The following is a 13,488-nucleotide window of genomic DNA, read 5'->3' as shown; positions in this document are numbered from 1 at the left end:
AGTTCCCTCCCCCTCCCCCCTTTCTCTTCTTTTTCATCGGAGTCAGACTCGGCCAAAGAGATGTGGGTGTGGAGGGCTTCGCACAATCGTCTCCTACGTGGGCCCCTTTTGGCGATTTTTTTTGGGGGGGTCGTCGTCGTCGTTCGGCGGAAAAATGCTTACCGCTACTCGGAGAGAGCGGTTGAGCGTTTCCCTCTCCGCGGCGTGGCGAGGGCTGCGGGCTGTCGGCTAGGGTGTCTCTCGTGGTGTCAGGTGACGGGGACGCCGCGCGGGGAGGGGTGGGGGTGGGGTGTCGGACGCTCCGGTGCCCGCGGGTCGGCGCCGGGCCGGTTTCTCGGGGGCGGGAATGCAGACGCCGGCATGGGTGGGGCGTTCCGTTGCTGCGTTCTCCACAGCCTCTCCCTCAGCACGCACACGCTGACATGCACGCACGCATAAACACTCGCCGCTCCCCGCCCCCTGCCCTCACCCACACACAGACACACACACACGCATCCGGCACTGCCAGCGCATCAAACTTTCAGCGGCACGTGAAATATTTAGACGACGGAAAGCTTACACGGGGCAGAAAAACAACACGAGGTCGACCAGAGAGCCCTGGGCGCCCCTCCCCACCACCACCCCCAACCCCACCAGCCCTGGGAATGTAGGTCACGGAAGCCCCTGGAAGCCTGCCTGGAGCTCGGTGGAGGGGTTGCTACAGTAGGATGCCAGCGGCTAAGACGAGCCGTTGGCACGGCGCTGCGTTGAGCCAAAGCGTCGGGTTTTGGATGCTAGTCGAAGGTGGAATTGGGGGTGGGCGTGGGGGTGGGTGAGGAGGGCGTGTTTACCTGTAGAAGTAGGAGCAGCCTCGCACCGTGTTGTGGCTGAAGAACTCCTGGGTCTTCTCGTTGCCAAAGTCCTCCAGGGGGTCGGCCCACAGCAGGTCGCACATGGGCCCGAACGCCGGCGGCTCCTTAAACCGGTCCAGCTAGCGAGAGAGTCGACGTCAGCCCCATATTGGTGTACGCGTACGCGCGCGCGCGCAAACGTGCAAGCACGCGCGTGCGGGTACGGTGCATACGCACACGTACGAGGGTGGAGCGCAGACACACCGGCCTACACGACTGAAAGGAGAGGCCGCACACACACCTGCGGATCTGCATAGACACGAGGGGCGTGCACACACACACACCTGCGGATCTGCATAGACACGAGGGGCGTGCACACACACACACCTGCAGATCTGCATAGACACGAGGGGCGTGCACACACACACACCTGCAGATCTGCATAGACACGAGGGGCGTGCACACACACACACCTGCAGATCTGCATAGACACGAGGGGCGTGCACACACACACACCTGCAGATCTGCATAGACACGAGGGGCGTGCACACACACACACCTGCAGATCCGCATAGACACGAGGGGCGTGCACACACACACACCTGCGGATCTGCATAGACACGAGGGGCGTGCACACGCACATCCCCCCCCCCCCCTCTACAACAATACACAGTTCTAGGTTCAAGGCTTTACATGAGCTCGCTTCTGAAAATAATTCACCCCCCCCCCCTCCCCCCAGCATGCGCCTCAGCACTCAAACAAACCAGGCAGAGCCAAAATCCCGCCCTCGGGCATGCACGGCCAGGCACTGAACAGCCCCCCAGGGGAGACGGGGACGGACGACCAGACGACGGGCTAACCTTCTTGATGTCGTCTAGGGTGTGGATCTCAGGCGACAGCCCGCCGTGGACGCACAGAAACTGCTGGTTCATGAGGGCGGCCAGGGGCAGGCAGTCGAACGCGTCCATGCACGAGTCGTACACCTGCTCCGAGTACTTGATTTTACCTGGAGCGGGGACGGAGAGAGGATTCCGCTTAGACGGGTGCCCCCCCCCCCCCCACACACACGCCCACCCGCCCACACACACAGTCTCCCCCTCGACCGTGGAAGTCTCCATCGTCAGGGAGCACGGTGGAAATACGGCCCCTCGGAACTCAGCTCCCTCTCATCTCCTCCGCTGAGAGCCCGGCATGATTTATTCAGCCTGCGAGGAGGATTCGGTCGCCCGGACGAGCGGACGCCACGTCGAGTGTTCCGCTACGGCGCCGTTCCGACGGCCCCCGCTTCGGAGCGGGCGAGGGCGGAGGGAGAGCCCCTTCGGAGACTGCTCGACCCCCCCCCCCCCCCCGCCGACCCGAGGTGGGAATCTTCTCCCGCCTCCACGCGAGTTTCACCTTTGTGTGTGTCTGTGTGCGTGTGCGCGCGTGTCTTTGTGGGGGTGCGCGCGTGTTTGAACGGCGGCGTTTGCACGCGCGCTTATCGGTGCGCGCGTGTGCGTTTGTATGCCGGTGTGTGTCTGTGCGTCTTCGTGTGTGCGTGTTTATAGGTGTGCGCGTCTCGCCAAGACACGCGAGACTACGTGCCAGTTTGATTCTTCTCACGAACTCTCAGCGCCCCCCCCGCCCCCCCACCGTTCACAGCATCCGTTACCACGGCAACCCACCACCAGCACAGACACGGAAATAGGCTTGCACCTCATCCAGGTTCACCTTTCGGTAAAGTATTCTCGCGCTACCCCTTCAGGGAGAACTTAGCTCTCTGCCTCATTTCCTACCGGCGGCCCTTTCAAACGTGTCCCCTGTTCCGCTTCTCCGAATATGATTTTATGATAGGTTCCCTTCTCCACGCAATGTCTACAACAACACACAGTTCTAGGTTCAAGGCTTTACATGAGCTCGCTTCTGAAAATAATTCACCCCCCGCCCCCAAAGACACAAAGAAACAGTGAGAGTGTGCTACTTACATTCTTGTTTGAAGGTGAAATATTCGGTCAAATGTCTACATTCGTGGTTTCCTCGCAGTAAAAATAGTGTCTTTGGGTAGAGGATTTTCAGAGACCAAAGGTATAAAACACACTGAGGAGAGAGAATCAGAAAATCATTACCAGACGCTATCAGATACATGACATACACAGACAAACACAGAGCATTTCAGCCGGCCGAACAGACCAGATTGGACGTGTAACATACAAAGTCAGACGGTGTCACGGTGACAGGCTGCCCCTGAGCTCACATCGAAACAATGTGAAAACAGACCTCGGTTTGAACTCCCTCAGATCGAGCCACTGTTTCAATGATGTATGATCATCGAGTACTGAAGCGCCTCTTCCCAGCTGATAACAATTATTCAGACAATTATCAGGATTGGTCAAGTGTGTCTGTTCTGGGCCGAGTCCACTCCTCGGGCCAATGGGCGAGAGGGAGGGTGCTCCGTTGTGGAAATGTAAAGTGTCAGCAGCGGTTGCATCTGATTGGAGGACTCCTCCTCCTTCCTCTTTGGAATCCCAGGCCCCCAGGGAGGGAGGGAGGGAAGGAGGGAGGGAGGGAGGGAGGGAGGGAGGGAGGGAGGGAGGGAGGGAGGGAGGGAGGGAGGGAGGGAGGGAGGGAGGGAGGGAGGGAGGGAGGGAGGGAGGGAGGGAGGGAGGGAGGGAAGGAAGGAAGGAGGGAAGGAAAGAAGGAAGGAAGGAAGGAGGGGAGGGGAGGGGAGGAGAAGGGGATGAGGAGGGAGGGACGAGAGGAGGGAGGGATGAGGAGGGAGGGAGGGACGGGGAAGGAGGAGGAGAGAAGAGGAGACGGAGGAGGACAACGAGGCAGGGAAGGCGGAGAGGAGAGAAGAAAGAGGGGTAGAGAACGGTGAGAAGGACGGAAGGAGGGCGGAGGGGGACAGGGGAGGCCAGGACACGACCGGCGAGGGAGAGGAGTGAGGCGAGGGAGAGGAGTGAGGCGAGGGAGAGGAGTGAGGCGAGGGAGAGGAGTGAGGCGAGGGAGAGGAGTGAGGCGAGGGAGAGGAGTCAGGCGAGGGAGAGGAGTGAGGCGAGGGACAGGAGTGAGGCGAGGGAGAGGAGTGAGGCGAGGGGGGTCAAACGAGGGGACGGCAGATGGAAGGGCACTGGACGACAGGGAAGGAGGGTGACGAGAGGCACTGGGTACTGGTCCCGGCGCACGGGGGGGGGGGCGTAACCAGCACCGTCAGTTCCACGAGCGACCGAAGCGACGGGCGAGCTTTACCTCGATACTGAAGTAGCCCCGGTCCACGTAGTCTCCCAGGAAGAGGTAGCGCGTTGTGGCCGGAGAGCCGCCCACCTCAAACAGCTTCATGAGGTCGAAGAACTGGCCGTGGACGTCCCCGCACACTGGAGGGGAGGGGGGGGGGGGGGGGACAGCACACCCACCGATCAGAAGGACACACTTCACATGGACACGGCAGATGATCCTCAGCACAAGGCCTGAGAGGAGCTCACTGTATCCTACCTTCAGAAAACAGACAAACTGTGTGTGTGTGCGCGCGCGCGTGTGTGTGTGTGTGGGCAAGTCAGTTGCAGTTGTACTGTGAGTGCTAGACCGTAGTTGGGAAGCAGATCATTTAAAGCGAGAGAGAGACAGAGGGAGAGCGAGCGAGAGAGTGGGGGGAGGGAGAGAGCGAGAGGCTCAGAGAGAGTCGTAGAGAGAGAGAGGGAGGGGAGTGCGAGGGGGGGAAGAGAAAAAGTACGGGAGGGAGGGAGGGAGCGTTGCGAGTTTCGACGCCTGTTGCCATGGCGACGTGATTTTTTTATGAGGACGAAATAATGAAATAAACAAGAGCGTTTTCATTTCTCTTGCCCTCGCGCCGTGTTGGCATGGAGATGCTGCCTGGGTGTTTGCCCCCGAAGGTCTCTTCTCCCACCCCCCCCCCCAGGCAGTGGTTGGGGGCGTGGCTGGGGACAAAGCTCATGACCACAGTAGACTCTCTCTCACTGGCTCTGGGGTTTGCAAAAAAAACAACCAAAAAACCTGCCTCACTTCCTCGTTCCCCTCATTTGTACTCTTTCATTCTCCTCTTTCTCCCCCTCCACTTCTCTTCCCCTCCTCCATCCTCCTCTCCCTTCATTCATCTCTCTCTCCCTCCTTTCTATTCCCCCCCCTCTGTCTCTCCCTCCCTCCCTCCCTCCCTCCCTCCCTCTCTCCCCCTCCCTCCCTCCCTCCCTCTCTCTCTCCCCCTCCCTCCCTCCCTCCCTCTCTCCCCCTCCCTCCCTCCCTCCCTCCTTCCCTCTCTCCCCCTCCCTCCCTCCCTCCCTCCCTCTCTCCCCCTCCCTCCCTCCTTCCCTCTCTCCCCCTCCCTCCCTCCCTCCCTCCCTCCTCTCCCCCTCCCTCCCTCCCTCCCTCCCTCCCTCCCTCCCTCCCTCCCTCCCTCCCTCTCTCCCCCTCCCTCCCTCCCTCCCTCCCTCCCTGTCAGCTCCACTGTGGCCTTCGCCCACTTACAGCTCAGAGCAATGTGAGTGGGAGACTTCTTGCGTGATTAAAGCAATCGAACACACACACACACACACACACACACACACACACATACGACTCACACACACACATACGTACACACATGGCTCACGCACACATACCCTGCGCTTCCAAATAAGACGCACGCCCGGACATAAAAACGACACACAAGCCATCACAAACGCACAACGCATAACACCCCAATACGTACCTATACAAACTAACTCACAGACAGACAGATAGACAGACAGACAGACAGACAGACAGACAGACACAAACACGGAGCTCTTTCACGGGCCTGGCCACCGTCAACCTCCATAGAATTCTCAGCTCACCAAAGTCTATGCACTGATACACACATCAGCATCCATATTTCATGTTTGATAAATAAAGCATGTGGACCTCCATTTTCCCCGACACCAGTTCAGGGGGGGGAAAGAGCTCCGTGACTCCAAGTCTTCCAACTGCATCTGCCTCCTTGTCCTTTGAAGAGCCGACTTATCAACCAATTCATCACCGAACCCCGCCCCCCCCCTCCCCCAATCAATCACTGCCAATATACTAATTGGACAGGGAGGAGCCAATCACGAGCGAGATTCACCTTAGCTGACAGGATGCCAGATACAAGGCCCACGTCAGTGTACTTTGGGTTGCCAAGACGACCGACCACTCGGAATGAACACCAATCAAAACCCCTGTGAATGATATAATATATATACATATATATATATATGTATATATGTATATATATACGTGGTTTTGACCATGGGGAAACTGTGGCCCCTGCTCTGAAGCGGGCTGGGTACCCAGGAGGAGATAAAGTGTGCCAGTGTGCCGGTGTGACAGAGCAGATGGATGGGCCTGTCTCCGGATGGGGAGTCCCGGGAGACGGATGACTCTGTGTGGGGGGGGGGGGGAGCGTGCTGGTGAACTGGCCACCTCCCCTGCTGGCTTTGCTGTTCCACGCCGGCTTCCCCCGGTATCGAGGGGGGGGGGGGGGGGATGGGGGGGAAGGTTCATCTCGTAAGTGAGAAAGCCTCGGTGAGATAGCCATTCAGACAAAAGAAAGGGGGCGGGGGGGGGGATTGCAAAGGCAGAATCACTCTGAACGGCACACTCCCTCTTTTCCAACCCGTTTACTCGGTGGATCTGTCTCTCTCTCTGTCTCTTTCTCTCTCTCTTTCTCTCTCTCTCTCTCTCTCTCTCTCTCTCTCTCTCTCTCTCTCTCTCTCTCTCTCTCTCTCTCTCTCTCTCTCTCTCTCTGTCTCTCTCTTTGTCTCTCTCTGTCTCTCTCTGTCTCTCTCTGTCTCGTCATAACCGTGTTGTGGTTCCGTCTGCCCCTCGCTCCTTTGGACGGCCTCCCTCTGCACACCTGGCCTCCCTCACCCTTCTAGAATCCTCCCCTCCTTTCTCCAGGCACCTGTATGTCACAGTGTCTGGACCCAGCTAGGCATGGACCACTGGACATGATGAGAGCGGCCCGCGACGTCGAACGCCAGTGGTGTGGTGATGAACCAGCAAGGCTCTGGATGTGTTCGTGTGTGTATGTGTGTATGTGTGTATGTGTGTGAACAAGGGAGTGAATGAGAGTGTGAGTGAATGAGGGCGTGCGTATTTGTGGGGTAAGGGGGTACATTTACGTAGAGTCTTCTTTGAAATGCCCGTGCAAGCTATGATGAAACCATATTAAGTTGGTCTCACTCACATCTATTATTGATGTTATCAAATATGCAGGAAGCTGGATGCCTGGTAACTGTCATTGCAAATATAATGTAACATGATTGGATGAGTCAATTCCAAGATATATGGTTTCAATATGTTCCTGTTGCACGCTTTGGTACCCTGGAAATGCATTCCTTTTGTCTTTCTCGACAGTTTTTTCGTATTGAAAATGTTTTATCGCTTAGATGCAGACAGAATACATTACAAAATGCATGCTTTTACCCGGCTAAGCTTACAGTTGCAATTCAAATTCAGCTTTTGTCAGACGGCGTTAGCGTTGTCATGCTAACGCGCCGGCCTTTCATTCTGTGCAGCTTTTGTCACTTGATAACACAATGGAGTTCGACTGTTTCAAAATGCCGCGCAGTGTGTGTATGATGTGCGGGCTTCTCAATAACGAAATGATAAGTGTCTGGAGTCGAGTGTACTACAGAGTCCGGGGGACCTTCCCGGAGTCTGTCAACAGACGCACGCACACACCCGGGCGCACGCAGCGGCGTCCGCGCGCCCGCGTTCGCACGCCTCGCCCCGGAAACCGGATGCAAATTTCACACCCGCTCAGTGCTCCTCCCGTTATTGTGCTCTCTCGCACAGCCCTCTCTCTCTCTCCCGCTCTCTGCCTCTCTCCCGCCTGAACCTCCTCTATTTCTATGATTGCGTTTCTACATGCCGTTTTTCACACGAGAGGGACGCACCCTTCCGAAGATGGCATCTCGCCTTGTCGTTCGTGGGTGCACTAGGACCTAGGGGGTGGCCGGCCCGGAGAAGTGGTGGCCTAACAGGGCGACATTTGACTGCACTCGTGTGACAGCGATACAGGGTCCCACTTGGGTCCCGCTCCCTCGACCGGACCGAAGAGGTATCAACCATCTGGATCTGGATCACTCGAATGAGTCATCGTCCGACGCCACTGGTCTTCTTACATTCGCCCCCACACGGAAAGAGCTACGTTTCCAGCAACTTAAGTGTGCTGAATCTGGCTGCACCAGCCCCAACTGATTTCCACAGAAGCTTCCGGCGACAGTTTAGTGCCAGGTTGTTGTTCATCAGAGTCCCTCGGTGGCGTTTGCCAGCCAAGAGCTTTGTGGATCACAGTGACGGCCCAGCCTCGTCCCAGGGGAGCCTCCTCTAACCCGTCGACGGGAATGCGACTACAGCTCTTTCCCGTCAAAAAAGCCGGATTCATCCGGTTCTCACGAGGGCCGCAATCGACGGGAACGCGACGTGACGACTGATGACACTTCAAAGTGACAGCGGACTGCTGGTGGTGGGAATCTGCATATTTTTGAGAGGCAGTCCTTCCCTGTCTGAAGTCTTCCTCGCTTGAAAGCCAGTCAGGTGCTTTGGAGTTTATTTTGGAACGAGAGGTCACCCAGTCCTTCCAGTCGCTGTGCTCCTGTCCCTCTTTTCATCTGTCAGATGGAAACAAGCTCTCTTTCGTTCTCTCGTGCCTTCTCTCTTTGTCCCGCGCTCTCATGCAAGCACGCAAACCAAACTTTGTTGGTGCGCAACTTGCTTGCATCTACGCCAATGGGAATCAGAGCCCCTCAGTTTGATGTGCAGACACATGTTTGTTCGTTTGTTAGGGTGGCTGAGCGGTTATGGAATCGGGCTAGTAATCTCAAGGTTGCCAGTTCGATTCCCGGCCGTGCAAAATGATGTTGTGTCCTTGGGCAAGACACTTCACCCTACTTGCCTCGGGGGGAATGTCCCTGTACTTACTGTAAGTCGCTCTGGATAAGAGCGTCTACTAAATATAAATGTAGTTTGACTTTTCTGGGAATGCACGAGCCAGATAGAATCCTCCCTCAATCCGAAACGCCCTTCCGCCTTCCTGATTCGTTTTTTCCCCCCGTTGCGGCCCACAGAACGTTCTTCGACGTCGCCGCGAAACGCAGTTCGACACGAGAGAGAAAAAAAAAAACACAAACGCCAACAAAGTCCCACTCACCCCCCCCCCTCACCTGTGACGGGTGCTTCGATGTCCAGCATGGTCTTCTCCTGGCGCAGGATGGCGGCGCCCTCGTTGACGATGCGCTGGGCCACCGCCTCCTCCACTCGGCCCTCCTTGGTCAGGTGGGCCTTGAGCAGGTCCACCCGGGGCTTCCCCTCGCAGTCGAACACTTCCTTCATGGTGAGACGGTGACTCAGGGGGAAGGGCACGGCTGGGGGCACAACACAGAACAATAAAGACATGGTCAGACTTCAGCCAAGCCGAAAGGCATCCACACGGGGGCGGACGAGACACTCGCCGGGCCAAACCATCCCCTAAAACAGGGGTTCTCAAACCTTTTTGGGGGGCCAGGGTTCCCTTACAGGGTTGAACATTTTCCAAGGAACCCCCCCCCCCATAATCGCAACACCCATTCAGCATACCCTTTGTGCTCTTAACCGGACACAATATGCTTGTTTTATTGGTGCACATGGTCCCCATCTGTAGATTATAATATGGGAGGGAGTCAGGTGGCTGAGCGGTGAGGGAATCGGGCTAATAATCAGAAGTTTGCCAGTTCGATTCCTGGCTGTGCCAAATGACGTTGTGTCCTTAGGCAAGGCACTTCAACCTACTTTCCTCGGGGGGAATGTCCCTGTACTTACTGTAAGTTGCTCTGGATAAGAGCGTGTGCTAAATGTAACATATTTGTTTTTACTTTTAGGCTTTGTTATTACTTTTTCATGATACAGCACAATTTTCCAACGTTATAGTTTATGGCAAATTATTTTGCGGACCCCTTGGCTCTGGTTCGCGGACCCCACTTTGAGAACCACTGCCCCAGAACGCTAGACGCCGGAATCATCTCGCCTCTTGTCTACAACTGACAAGGGGTCTAATCGCACGGTGACGCAGGTGTCATCATCTGCCTTGTTACCGTCACCTGCCTTCCGAACGCCTTGTCGTTCAATGGCGCCCGAGGGAAGTACTTATCCTGAGGAGTGAGATGAACCCATTCAACTAAAACACTCTACTAACAAGCCACAATCGTCACGGCGGAGCGAACTGAGCGTGTATGCGAATCACGACGTCACCGGTGCTGTTTACGTCACACTCCTCGGTATCACCCTCTTATTTGACCTCTCCGCAGCTTATCTTGGAGTCTTTGAAACACAAATACGTTCCTCCCCCTCCTCTCCTGAACACCGCGTCGGTTAGCTCCGCCAACAGCAGATGCTAGCGATCGGAAGGGGCGGTATTGACGCCGACAAGTGAACTGAAGCCATTTGAACTTGGTGACAGGGGCACGTGCCAGACCGTTGCGTTGTCACTGTGCATTCAACACTGCAAGCGAACCCTGCCATTTTACACATCTGAAGAGACGATGAAGAGTTTGTTTTCCTAAAGAAATCCACTGCTAAACAGGAATAATTATGTTTGGGATAATTTTGCTGTAAACAGCGAGGGTGAGGTCTGCTGCTGGTCTAAAATGTATCCTCCCAAAACAAAACATGCCCTACTTTAATTATGTATGCTTCCGGAGTATTTTATAATTCATTCATGGTTGTAAATTGACAATGTGTTGTGTGGAATAAAGAGGCCGACTGATCATTTACCAGATAGAATAAACTAGAAAAAACAACAACCGAGGCTTGTATTTGCAGCTGCCACGGATACAGTAAGCAAGGCAAAACATACCCACTTATTGACGACCACAATGACACCGCACCGCAAATCATTTCCCTCAAATGAATAAACGGCTAATCCGTGCATTGTATCCCTGCAGTGTCATTTGGTGACTGGACATGTGAAGCCAAGAACTCGATGTGACAAAGAGGGAAAAGCGACACAGCCGCTTGATGGAAGCACTCGGCTAGGTTGTTACGCTAATGAAAGCCCGGCCGGCAAGCCTGCTACCTATCCACTCCACCTCCTCCAGCATCATCCAGTCCGACCACACATCATTGCTCTGGGAGCAACCAAGGTAATTCAGCTGCTCCGGTGCCGATCTCTGTGCATTCGTCGATGACGATTCCCACTGGCCACTGCCAACTCAAACCCAAACCAATTCCAACATGATCTGTTAATCCTGAGCCTAGATATGTGTGTGGGTTCGCCTCCTTTCCAGAAGGTTCTCACGTGTCCTCGCATTCCGCCTGTGGCAGGAGAGGCCACGTCTGCTCGCACGACGATGGAGGGCTTTCCCAATCCCAGTGACACGCCGACCCAATCAATCTGTAGAGCTTCATCTGTCCGGCCCTGCCTGAGCGCCGAATCCATAGGTCGCCGGAAGCTTCTGTGGAAATCAGTTGGGGCTGGTGCAGCCGGATTCAGCACACAGTATTGTGGGTTATCTCCATCTCACTCACTCAACCAGGCACACACACACTCACTCACTCACACTCCCTCCCTCACCCACTCAATCTACACACTCACTCACTCTAAACACCCACACTCACTCCCTCACACACACCCACACTCTCACACACTCACAACACCCACACTCACTCCCTCACACACACACAGACACACACACACACTCACTCACTCACAACACCCACACTCACTCCCTCACACACACACACACACACACACACACAAACACTCTCACTTCCATCAGCAGAGGCGGCGCGGCCGTGTGCGCGAGGCGGAGACCAGCAGCACCGTGGCAGGGTGTATGGGGAGCACGGCTGTGGGGAGACGGAGGAGATGAGATCTCAGCGCTGGGGCTCAACATGATCAACACGCTGCTAAATAATGGATGCTTGACTAGAGGGGGGGGGGGGGGGGGGATGGGGGGGAGGGGAGGGAGAAAAAATCTCCAGTCCCTGCTGCTAGGATAATGAGCCCGGCCTTGGCAGGAGATTTGAAGTGGGGTAAAGACATCCCTTCAATTCGGCGGCGCGTGTGTTTGTGTGCGCGTGTTTTCCCGTCTGTGGCCGTTTGTTTAAACGGTCTGTGTCTAATGGTCGTGTCTGACCGAGTGTGTCTAGCGGCTTAACGTGTGCGCCTGCGCCAGCGACGTGTAATTAATCGCCAGGGCGAAAGCGCCTTGAGTTGTTGTCAAGGAACAAGCTGTAACTGTTCGGCGCGAGGCTCCTCGGCGCTTCCGCTCGAAAGCTGGACGCGACCGGTTCGCTCCTCGCCGGAACGGGGGAGGGGGACGAGTCGGGCCGCGTGCGACGAGACCGTTCCTGTGACTCAGCGCGAGCGTCCGGGCCGGCAGACGTCACCGCGCGGTCTCTCTCTCGCTGGGACGGACGCCAAGTGGCGGCGTTTGCGTGAACTCACAAAGTAGTCAGGGACCATCGGGCTTATACGGAATTCATACTGTGGAAGGCCGCGTGGCTTTGATAGTGCTGTGTGCGCGCCGCCCGTGTGTGCGCGCGCTGCATGGATGTGCGCTGTCAAAATAATGATTCACAGTAACACATTTCAGACCCCTGGGGAATGTTATAGGTAGGAGCGTATCAGGCATCTGAGGTTTTGGTTGGCAGCGGCACGGAGTGGGGGACTGTATAGACAGAAGCAGAGGGGGGGGGGGGGAGAGAGAGAGAGAGAGAGAGAGAGAGAGAGAGAGAGAGAGAGAGAGAGAGAGAGAGAGAGAGAGAGAGAGAGAGAGAGAGAGAGAGAGAGAGAGAGAGAGAGAGAGAGAGAGAGAGAGAGAGAGAGAGAGAGAGAGAGAGAAGGAAGAAAGGGAGAGAGAGAGAGAGAGAGAGAGAGAGAGAGAGAGAGAGAGAGAGAGAGAGAGAGAGAGAGAGAGAGAGAGAGAGAGAGAGAAAGAAAGAAAGAAAGGAAGAAAGGGGGGAGAGAGAGAGAGAGAGAGAAAGGGGGGAGAGAGAAACACAGAGAGAGAGACACACACAGAGAGAGAAAGAAAGAAAGAGAGAAAGAGAGAGAGAACGGAGGGGGATGGGGGACAGCTAGATGAAAGATGGGTGTGGAAGAAAAACGGATTTCCGAGATGAAAGACGTGGACGAGGGTGAAGGGTGATCCAAAAGCGCAAGAAGATGGAGAAAGCAATACAAAGAGAGAGAGAGAGAGAGAGAGAGAGAGAGAGAGAGAGAGAGAGAGAGAGAGAGGTAATGAGAGGGGAGAGAGAAGAGACAGAAAGTAGAAGAGAGAAAACCGAGAGAAAGTGAACAGAGAAGAGAGAGAGAGAGATGGAGAAAGAGAGGGATGGGGAGAGATGGAGAGATGGGAGAGAGAGAGAGAGAGATGGGAGACAGCTTACTTCACTGGGCACCCAGGCAGAGTTGAACCGTGGTGCATGTTGCCGGGCAACAGCAGCTGACTATTGGAGGACAGCCAGTGCATGAGAGGAATATTGCGATTTGCATGGGAGTCTGACAAGGAAGCAACACCATACACACATTCAGTGTTGGCTCCGGTTAAAACGCTCTCACATTCAGGCAGAAAGGGTGAGAAATGGACCAAAATGACAAAGAACGAATCAACCAACCATTAGATATCACTTACAGCGACACAGACTTTTCAGCTCTTGTTGTAGGCAAGTTTATTGTTTCTAAACT

General features: G+C 55.5%; 1 protein-coding gene across 1 annotated transcript in view; it reads right to left on the bottom strand.

Moving 5' to 3' along the window:
- The window catches only part of LOC146246012 (protein phosphatase 3 catalytic subunit alpha-like), a 28,096-nt gene that overhangs the window by 7,146 nt on the left and 7,462 nt on the right, over positions 1-13,488 (bottom strand). Inside the window, exons 2-6 of the mRNA XM_084683725.1 lie at positions 8,987-9,187; positions 4,059-4,183; positions 2,795-2,906; positions 1,691-1,836; positions 831-970 (exon numbers count right to left, since the gene is read on the bottom strand). Of these exons, the coding sequence (XP_084539851.1) occupies positions 831-970; positions 1,691-1,836; positions 2,795-2,906; positions 4,059-4,183; positions 8,987-9,187 (724 nt within the window). The remainder of the gene's footprint in view (positions 1-830; positions 971-1,690; positions 1,837-2,794; positions 2,907-4,058; positions 4,184-8,986; positions 9,188-13,488) is intronic.

The sequence above is a fragment of the Hypomesus nipponensis genome, chromosome 20 (assembly GCF_054491055.1).
Source record: "Hypomesus nipponensis isolate SF chromosome 20, ASM5449105v1, whole genome shotgun sequence".
Classification (NCBI taxonomy): domain Eukaryota; kingdom Metazoa; phylum Chordata; class Actinopteri; order Osmeriformes; family Osmeridae; genus Hypomesus; species Hypomesus nipponensis.
Note: the sequence above shows the minus strand (reverse complement) of the source record. Positions and strands in the feature narration are given on the sequence as shown.